A 10,280-nucleotide genomic window follows, 5' to 3' on the forward strand; every position below is an offset into this window, starting at 1 on the left:
CATCCGCCCCACCCGCCCCACGGCGCAAATGCAGCAGCGGGCGCCCATGCATGCAGCCGCCGGCGCACCTGTTCATGCCGAAGTGCCTCAAGCGCCCCGTCCCGGCCCCGCGCCGCGGCCCGCGCGCCGTCCGCCAGCGCGGCAAGCGCCGCCACCACGCCCTCCACCACGCGCAGCTGCGCCGACGCGCCGCCGCCCGCGCCGCCGCCGGCGGCCGCCGCGTCGTCCTCCGCGCTGAGCCCGAGCGAGTCCTGTGCCGCAGCCGCCGCCGCCCGCTGGGCTTCCACTGCGCTCGATTCGCCCCCGCAGATCTCCATCACCAGCTCCCACGCCGCCCGCCGCGCCCCCGCCAGCCGCGCGAGCGCGGCCGCGCGCTCCGCGCTCGCCGCGCCCAGCGCCTCGCCGCGTGCGGCGCGCTCCTGCGCCGCGTCCGCCTCGGCGGCGCCGAGCCTGGCGAGCAGCAGCGCCCGCTCGTCTTCTGCAGATTCCCGTGCGGCAGAGAGGTCCCCGGCGGCCGCCTGCAGCTGCTGGTATGCCGCACGCATGTCGGCCGCGTCGCGCGCGGCGCCGCGCGCAGCGGCGTCGGATGCGTCCTGCTGCGCTGCCAGGCGGGCATGCAGGTCGCGCAGCTGTGGCGAAGGAGGTGCGGGGCAACATATTTGCGTTTGCGGCTGAGTGGGGGCGTTGGGGTACAGTATCTCGTGATGACGTCAGCGGAGGTTGTGCTGGGCCTAGAATGCAGCCACCAATGTCGTGATAAGCCTGGTCAAAGGCGTTGACTGGAATTGACCATCCCACGTTGGCGGGCAGGGAGCCGTGATGGCATTGGCATTCCATCGCCGCTCAACAAACCATCAAACGAATCGCCCCGGCACCCCCGCCTCCGCCGCCCCTCTGTCTGCCACCACGCCACCGCCCCCCTCCCAAACACACACACACACACACAGACTGCCTGCGCACCCCGACACCCCGCACCTCAACCCCACGCGCCTCCAGCGCCGCCCGCGCCGCCCCAAGCTCGCCCTCGACCGCCGCCCCTTGCTCTACGCGCGCCCGCAGCTCCCCAGCATGCGCCCCAAGTTCGGTCACCACCTGCGCCGGCGCGTGTGCGTCGGGGGGCCCACCACATCAGGTCAGCGGCGGGCGCCGGGCATGTACAGTTGCGCCTCAGCAAGCCCCGCAAGGCGCGGCTTGTGTTCAACACAGTCAACACTGACGGCATGATCATATAGGTGACAAAAGATAAGTGTAAACGCTCGTCGTTGCCGGCCCACCTGCTTGAGCCCCGCTATCGTTGCCTGCTGCTGCTCCACCACTTCCCGCTGCTGCCGTCGCTGCTCCCTCTGCCGCTCCTCGCGTCGCCCGCACTCGCTGCAGCCGCAGCCGCAGCCGCTGCACGCGGCGCCGGCGCCGGCGTCCCCGAACAAGCAGTGGCAGGAGGTCTGGGTTGAGGCGGGCGCCTTGCCGCGTGCCCTGCGCGGCGATGGGGACCGCACCACGATAACAGACGCCGCCGCGGTGGTGATGGGCCCACTGCTTTCCTCAGAGTCCCCATTTGAGGACGGGTTGGCCGCAGCCTCTCCGCCCCTGTCCCTGCGGCTGCCCCGGCAGGCGCCCACAGCGGCGGCCTGCCCGCTGATGGTGGCACGGGCCGGGGATTTGTGCCCGGGCCGGCGCGCGGGCGGCGCGGGGGCGGCCCATGAGGGCGGCAGGCGCTGCATCAGCTGCACGTGGCTGGAGAGCAGCTCATCGATCCGGCCCTGCAGCCTGCACATTGATGCATGGTTGCACGCATGCGCTCAGTCAAGGGGCACGCATATCCCCGCGCATGTCCGCGTCCAGACACCGAATGTTGTGTGCATGTATGCCAATGCGCATGGACACGCAGCGACACATGCAGCAGCTCATGCGCCGCATGCGGGCATGGCTGCACTGCGCGCATGCATGCATGCGCTGCTGCTCTTGCATACGCTCCATCGCCCCGGCATGCGTCTGCCCGTTGCAGGCCATCCTTGCATGTCGTCTCGCATACTGCCATGCCTCAAAGCCGCGCCAAAGCCCGCTAAAAATAGCCCAGCAACTTGCCTGTGCTTGTCCCTCATGAGCTGCGACACGACCGCCCCCAGCTGCTGGTCTTTCAAACGAGCTGTCGCAGAAGTCAACAAAGCGCCAGCTCGCGCATGAGTGCTTGCCGCAGCGCCGTCCTCCAAATCAGAGTCGGCAGCCGCCGCTACATGGCCGCTGCCGGCGCGAGTGCAAGCCGATGCGCACATGCAGGCACAGTCTGCTGCTGGCTCGCGCCGCCGCGAGCGGCAGGGGCATCGCCGCTGTTGCTGCTTCTCCAGGCGCTGCGGGGACTGGTGCTCTTCATCATCATACTGGTCTGATCCGCTCAGCCCAGACAGCTCCCTGCAAGGCGCTGCACTACATCGCGTCCCCCAGGCATCCTCCACCCCTGCCCGCGCCGCTGCCGGTCGCGCGGCAGCCGCTGCCGCACGACCGGCAGCGGCTGCCGTCGCGGAGCCGCGACGGCACCCCAGATGCGCTCCACCGCGCGCCGCGCCGAGCTGGTGCCGCAGGCTATCGTTGATGTCGTAAAGGGCCTGTACATTATGCCTGCAGTCAGTGAGCTGCTCCTCCAGGAAATCGCCGAGCGGCGCAGCGCGGCAACGCCGGGAGGGCGCCGAGCCCAGCGGCAGGTGTGCGCGCGTCTGCGAGCCGCTGCGTGTCAACCCGGCAGCGCGCTCGCGCCGTCGCCGAGTTCTGTCACGTATTTTGAGCTCTTCGTCATCGAGCTCGTTCATAAGCTGCTCCACTTCGCTGCAGATCGTGTGCAGCAGAATCGGGGCAGCTACATACCGCGACATTTGGGTCTTGGAGCGTGGAAAACATCTTATTTCTTACTGGTTGTGTCAATCACGCAACACCATCGTGCACCACGATCGGCACCTTTGACCTCGCCACCTCGGATTGACCAGCGCGGCTCGAGCTGCACTGCTCCAGTGCTAGCTGTGTGCCATGCAACACGGGCATTTCCACGCCTTGGGGTGTGTCTCCCATCTGGAATTCTGCTTAAAGCAAACTTCTCACAATCTGGTAGCCATGACAACGTATGCAGCACTGCAAGCTGGCATACATACTAGCCCTGCCTGTCTTCTTTATGCTGCTGGGCGTGGCCGCCACCGCAATGAACAACTCGCGAGGGGTTTGGGGCCCCAAAACACAACATGCTGCCGATGCTCAAGCACAGCCAACCTGCTTCTGCGTCTGACCTTGCCCACAGTGCGCGTGGCGCCCAGGACCCGTTGCGCTACGACAGGGGAAAAGCGAGCCGGCGCGCCTGCCGCCCTGTAAAAACACCTCTATAAAAACACCCCTGCAGAACCGCCCTTGCAGAGACACCCCTGCATAGTCGCCCCTGCCGAACCATCCCTGCAGAAACACCACTGCAGAACCGACCCCGCAGAAATATTCCTGCAGAATCACCCCTGCCGAATCATCCCTACAGAATCGTCCTTGCAGAAAAAACTCTGCAGAACACCATAGCAGCTTTGCCGCTGCAGAACCACCCTGCAGAAACACTGCTGCACAAGCACCCCTGCTGAACCGCCCTGCAGAACCGCCCCTGCAGAAAAGTCCCAGAAGAGACACTGGTGCAGAAACACCCCTGATGACATGCCTCCGCAGATCCTTCCAACCTGTTGCCACCTGAGCTGGGCAGACCGCCACCTGGCAGCTGCGTTCCGGGTTCAGGTGTGAGCGAGCAAGGCGAAGCTTCCCGGTTCCAGCAACTTCTGCCGGTCGGCCGGCGCGCGTGTAGCCGTACCTGTCCCCGCGCTCCCCCAAAGTCGGCTGTGCCTCTCGTGGATTGACAATTGACTGGCACTTCCCTTGGTGACCGAAACCCAAGGTCGCTGAATTGTATGGAACGTCAACATGTTACAGCGCTGGGGGTGTAGCTTCTCAGCTCACAACGCGCCGCTGTATGCAGCGTCCCGAGAAGTTGGCGACTGAGCCGGCGCGGCCTATGGAGCGTCGAAGAAAACTCAATAGATACCGCAGCCAGCCTCGGCAGACAAAAGCGGCGGCACACGTTCGCAAGCAGGCAGCAAATCCCAGCAAATCCTGCCTTCTTGGAGCGACAGGGCGTCAAACTGGAAAAAAGGAATCGGCGTCCCAAGGCCAGATCACACGTTGATCACCTGCCCAGGCCCCGCCTCCTCGCCTTCCGCGATCTGGCCCCCCACCCCGAGCTGGTCCAGCGCCCCCGGCGGCACGCTCGTCGGCGCCCGCGTCACGTACAGCACCCCCTGCAGCACCGGGATCTTCTCGCCCTCTGCAAACTTCACGCCGGACTTCTCCTCGGCCATGGGTATGAGCTTCTCGGCGAGAACGGTGCGGTCGGGCTCGCCGCGCGGCATCGCGTCCGGCCATGCAGCCGGCCACCACGACGCAACCGACGCCGCCGCCGCCTCGCCGCGCCGCTGCAGTTCAAGGACCTCTGAGCAGTCAAACACCTCTGCGGCTGCCGGTGCCTCCGCGCCCGCGTCGGCCGCCGGGCCGGCGCCTTCCCGATCGCCGCCGCCGCCGCTGCTGCTGCTGCTGGTGCTGCCTCCCAGGACCTGGGCGTTTGTGCGCAGGCGGGATGCGAACGATGCCGCAGTCAGTACCCACGCACTGGCTACTGCTGCAAAGCTTCATTACGAGCCAGTTTAAGATACCCATGGCCCAGCTGAACCCCTCCGGCTGACAACATACCGCAAACCCCTCCAACCTGCCAAAAGGCAAGCGCGCCGCCGCCCCGTCCAGCACCCCCAAACAAACGGGAGCAGCAGCCGCCCCCTCGCGTGTTCCCCGGCCCGCCACAGGACGCCCCCACCCGTATGCTCCCACCTTGGCGACCCCCATTTGGAAGCTCATGGCGGCCTCCCAGCTGTCGTCGCCGGCTGCGACCGCCACCTCAAGACCCTTGGCCAGAACTGCTGAGGCGACGCCCATGCTTTGGAAGCCCATCGCACTGCGGGCCCACAGGCTGCACGCCCGCGGCGCGAGACAACGGGAAGAGGGACGCAGAGGAAGCCGCAGGGGGCGGCGGCGGTCGGCGAGGGGTTTGGCGGCCGCGGGCGCCGGTCGGACGCCGGCATCAGCAGCAGAACAGATGACGTCAGCGCAGGCGGGCGGCCGGCAAAAGTTGCTGCGGGCAGACGCCTGCTGGACGCTTGGAAGGCGGCATTTTGGTGGGACCAAACACAATGGCGTGCCGATAACGCCCCCTTGCCAGACCCCGCATTCGACGTCACGTCCCCCGAGTGCCCGTGGCCCTGCATAGAAGTGCGCGCACCTGTAACCGCTGGCCATGTCTGGCAGAGCCTTGACCATCAGCCTGCGCCACGGGGAGGGATTCGCAGGTCGTGGTGGGAGGGGGGGGCAGGTCCGCGGGTGGGGGTGGCCCTTGGGTGCGAGGGGGGCAGGAGGGTCGCGCCCGCCCGTGTGGGGGTGGGCGGCCTTGGAATGTATTTTGACCCCTCCGATCGCGGGGCGAGGGAGAGATGCAGTGGGCCGCGGCTACGCGGCCCACGCACAAGCAGGTGCCGCCGCAGAGGTGGGCGGGGGCCCCTGGCCTTTCCCAACGCCCCCTTACACACACACAGGCACATACAGACACACACAAAAACAAACGCACACACACAACGCCGATGGTAGTGTCACCTGTGGTCGTGCTGCGCGGCAACCAGGCACTCTGCGTGGCGGTTCTTGTCGTCCATCACGTGGCTGACGGCCCCCATCTGGCCCATCACCAGCTGCCGCACAAAGTGCATCAGCCAGCGGATCTGTTTGGGAGCCGCAAGCGCGCCGCGGGCCGCGTTTGCCGGGGCGGGCTTTGGATGAATGTGCAGGACGCGTGGGCCCTGCCAAAGGCAAGCAGCCTTTTGCGCGGCGGTGTCGCTCGACCTCAACACACGCTCGGTTGAATAACGAGATGCATGCAAGATGAGGACCGCGAGGGCCGCCATGCAGGGCGGACGCTGAGGCGCTGGGCGGCTGGCCCGGGCCCTCGATCTGAGGCTTGCAGGCTGATAGCAGCGCTGCGCCGCACCTGTGCGCAGTGCACTGCGCCGTCCACCCCAAGCTCGTCTATCTGCTTGTCTATCGCCTCAGCGTTTGCCGCGTTGGCAGTTGAGTTGATGGCTGGCGGGGCAGAGGGTGGGGTGGGGGGCACGGAGGGGGGGGGCGTGCGATTAGGCACACGCGAGGTGAGTAGGGCCCGGGAGAAATGGGGACACCGGCGGCATGCATGGGGCGGCCGATAGACGGCGTGGCCGCGGCGTGCTATCGACGCTCGGGCGGTCGCCGCCAAAAATTCAGCTTTGTCGGCTGAGATGCGTGCCGCGCAGTGTCCGCCCTCCTCCTACCCCACTTCTTGAAGACCTCCACCAGAAAACAGGAGCCCAACAACCAAAACACTCCCACCAGTGCCTTCCACTCCGCACTGAGTGCTGAGTCAATCACCAGCGCTGCGCTCGCTGCCGAGCAGGTCAGCTGAGAGCCCCAACCCTCCACTTTGATCCGAAAAACAGAGCTGCAAGAATCGCGCCCGCCCCACTCTCAGATGCATGATGTGCAGGCCACGTCCAGAAACACAAAGTGGATGTTTGCGGGCCCACCCCCCACCTATAGTGGAGAACACGAGAACCGCCTCGTCAGACGGCAGGTCCGCCCCCTGGCGCCGGAAGTTCAGGTACACAAACAGCGCCAGCAGCGCCGCCGCTGCCATGCGCGCGAGCTCGGAAATGGAGTCGCACACCACCTCGGGCGTCACCTTGGTAGGAACGCCTGCGAAGGCAAAAGTGAGGCGCGCGCGTTGATTTGGCGGAACGCAGGATTCGCGCGTCGCAACGCGTACAGGTTGTTGTGGTTGCGTTCTTCTGGCACGTGCGAATGGCGGGGCTTCTGGTGTCTAAAAGCGGCTCTTGATCGGAGGGCTCCGATGGGTGCGTCCAACCAGGCGCGCCGCGCCCCCGCACCGTCATGACCCTTCCCCACTGCCCCGCCCGCCGCGTGCGGTGCGGCGGCATGCGGCCCTGCGGCGGCTCACCGAAGCGCGCAGCGCCGCCGGATTGGGACGGCCCCGCAAACGGCATCACCATGCCGCTGGCCACCAGGGCTCGCTCCATCATATCCCCATGGATGATCTGGGGGGTCGCCGCCACGCCATTAAAGTAGGCCGACAGGTAAGTGATCAGGATCCTGTATATGGGGATCCGATCGTTCGAATCGCGACCGCGACAGGTGAGGGGGCCGAGGGCAGGGCAAAGGCTGGGAATACGCCAGCGGCGGGGGCGCGGGAAAGAGGCGGTGGCGGGGCAGCTGGGGATGGCAGATGGCTTCACGGCCGCCAGTGCCGGATATCCTGCCATGGCCATAGCAGCCCTGGTGAGCCTGGGTTGCATCCATGCGCCACCAGGCTTGACTTGCGGACCCCGTCCCCCGCGGGCCGCCGGGTGCCCACCATGCGTCCTTGCACAGCCCCGAGCTCCCGCCCTTGGCTTCCCAGGTATGCGCGCCCGCACCTGTCCTGATCGACAATCTCCTCCGTCTCGGGGTTGCGCGTCAGCAGGGCGACCTGCACCTTCTTCATCAGGTCGCCAAAGCGCACCAGCGCCGCGGCGCCAAACTTGCGCTCGCCCTCGGGCAGCGTCCGGAGCGCCGCGACGACGTCGTCGAGCACGACGGGCGCGGGGGCATCTGCATGCTCGTTGGAGTCTGCTGGGGTGGTCGCATTATTTGTGGGGGCGTCGGCCGCCATGTTTGGTGACGGCCTCGATGTCAATCTGCGTGTTTCTACGTGAACGCGTGTCAATGTGATCGTAGATTGAATCGGCGGATTTCTCAAATCAAATGCGCTGGTCAGAGAGTCGTTTTGTGCCGCGCGCCTACCTACTCACCCGCAGCAGTCACCAGCAGCTCAAATCCAGTGTCAGCACGAAAACGGTCAAGCAGCGGCAGTTCACGGTGGCAGGCGACACCAACATGTATTGGCTCAAGCCCCGTCTGCCGCTCTGGTGATTTTGTGGTACGAATCCCGGTGGAACGCGTACGGGCAGGGATACCTCACTCGCTTTGTGCACTCTGCTGCTTACCGCACACCTGTTCCTTTGATCCCCGGTGAGGCGGTGACGGCCGACTACGACTCCAAGGTAGTTGAGGTATACTTCTAATGTATGCATCAACAATCAAGGTAGCACTCCGTGTGCGCTCAGCAGCCCCAAGGCTGCACCCTGCGCACGCAGTCTACGTACCTCACATCTAATGGTGGTGGGCATGCTGTTCACTGCCCCATCATCCCAAACCAAGAAACAGGTGAGAGGCGGCGCAAACCCTTCAGTTCGAAAACACAGGCTACCTTGATGGCTGTGCCATGACTGCAGCAACGGGAGAATGCATGCAAAAGCGCGTGCGCCCTCCGCGGCAGCTGCGCACGCACCTGCCACGCGGCAGCTGCATTTTGTTGTGGGGCGTCATCTTGTTGCTGACATGGGAGGTCAGGCCGGAGCTTTGCCATACAGCAGGATCAATAATACGGTAGTTTATTTAACAGACACCTTTGAGCATCCATGCACCGACGCGCCGTCGCCTACCGCGGGGCACGCGGAGGTGCCAGCTGTCACTGGAGACAGCACAGACGGCACGTGTGGCAATCAGCGCTACGCACAAAGCGTGTGGGCGCACCTGAGCATGCACGTGGCAGAAGCTATGATACACCTTGCATCTCTGTGATATGTGTAGTTCTTGTTCTTACCAGGGACGTAGGGAGAGGCTGGCCGGCACCGCGTGCGCACATCACAGGAAGCCTGTGTGGCGTGCGGGGTTGGGGGTCCCTGCAGGTGCGTGCCGTTCCGCCCGCACGGCCCCTAAGGCTGACCTGGCAGCCACCCACGAGAGCCACGGCCAGCTGTCGTGCACCCAGCTGCTATGGTGACCTCCCCACCCCCACCCCCCCTGCCCAAGCACCAGCTTCCCTCTGAGTCTGCTGGAGAGGTGCGTTGGTTGCTGGGCAGGTCCTGTGACAGCTTTCTTTCTGCCCTCGTCTGTGCACACCGCGTGTCACCCGTAGCTTGCACGAGTGGCGATGCGGCTGGCAGTGCGGCCTTCCCTCTCACCAGACAGGCACCACCACCCACCAACAGGCTCCTGGCACAAAGATTGTGGTGTAAAATCTGGATGACATGCCAAGTTGGATGTCAGGGTGGGTGTTGGTATCGCACATGTTCGCCACGTGTGATTTGTCAAGTGACCCCAAGTCCATCAACAGAACAGCCAGCACTCTTGAGGCCGACCATGGTAGCACGTGCTCAGCCTGACGAGAGGTGTGTTGTGCCGTACTGGTATTCGCACTGACAAGTTCACTGGGCTCCCGGAATCGCTTTCCGAGATCTCAGGTTTAGGTGCGTGTCCGCCGGGACAAGGGAACAAGTGACCCGGGATCGCTTTGGATTGGTAAATGCAAGCAAATCTATGAAGGCACTGCAAGGCTGTGACGGCCGCATGCCAGCTCTGCGGTGGACCTGTTTGTGCTGGCCGGCCCCGCTGCCCGGCACTGTGATGCGGGTGTGTCACCACAGGTCCAGGGCACATGGGCCCTTGCCCCCCATTGGAAGCTCCTGGACACCCCCGCAAATCACAATCACGTCGCCGCGGCGCGCCGCCCAGGGGCCCGGACCGGCGCACCTTGCAGCTGACTGTCATGATTGCTCATGGCGCACGCCGCGACCCGCCTGCGGGACAGTGGGCCCGAGGGTGGGCACGGCTGGCGGCCGCGGGCTGGTCAGCCGCGCAGTTGCTGGAATGGGCAGGCCCAGGGTCCTGGCACAAGCGGCTCAAACGCCAGGTGAGTGGACTCGACTCTCGCGCACGTGCCCCCCCCCCCTGTCAGCGGGCCTGGGGCACCATGCTGTTTAGTCACGCCCCGGACCCTCACACGTATCCGAACGCACCGAACGCTCTCACCCTCACTCCCCTCCTGCGTGTGCAGTCGTCATTAAGCCGGCCGACCTGACCGTCAGCAACAGGTACAAGCGCCTGCTAAGCCTGGACGGCGGTGGCCTGCGCGGCCTCGTGTCATGTGAGAACCAGCCGCAGCCGCGGCCTCGGGCTGCTAGGCGTGCCTTCAGCCAGTGCCCGGGCGATAGGGCGGGCAGGCCGCCTGCCCGTGCTACCCCACGGCGGCCAGTCTTGTGGCAGCTGCGGTACTATTCATCGGGCCTGGCGCCGTCCAACGC

The 10,280-nt window shown here is 65.5% G+C and overlaps 1 protein-coding gene across 1 annotated transcript; it reads right to left on the minus strand.

Annotated features, from left to right (window-relative positions):
* Positions 1–4,187: 4,187 nt before the first annotated feature.
* On the minus strand, positions 4,188–7,807 carry MNEG_10023 (hypothetical protein; the record flags this gene model as incomplete). The annotated part of the gene is made up of 8 exons (XM_014041505.1): positions 4,188–4,622; positions 4,894–5,032; positions 5,342–5,383; positions 5,710–5,831; positions 6,098–6,189; positions 6,673–6,834; positions 7,097–7,248; positions 7,572–7,807. The coding sequence occupies 8 exons, from the start codon at positions 7,805–7,807 to the stop codon at positions 4,188–4,190; spliced, it is 1,380 nt and encodes a 459-aa protein (XP_013896959.1).
* Positions 7,808–10,280: the final 2,473 nt, after the last annotated feature.

This window comes from Monoraphidium neglectum (assembly GCF_000611645.1).
Source record: "Monoraphidium neglectum strain SAG 48.87 unplaced genomic scaffold scaffold02151, whole genome shotgun sequence".
Classification (NCBI taxonomy): Eukaryota; Viridiplantae; Chlorophyta; class Chlorophyceae; order Sphaeropleales; family Selenastraceae; genus Monoraphidium; species Monoraphidium neglectum.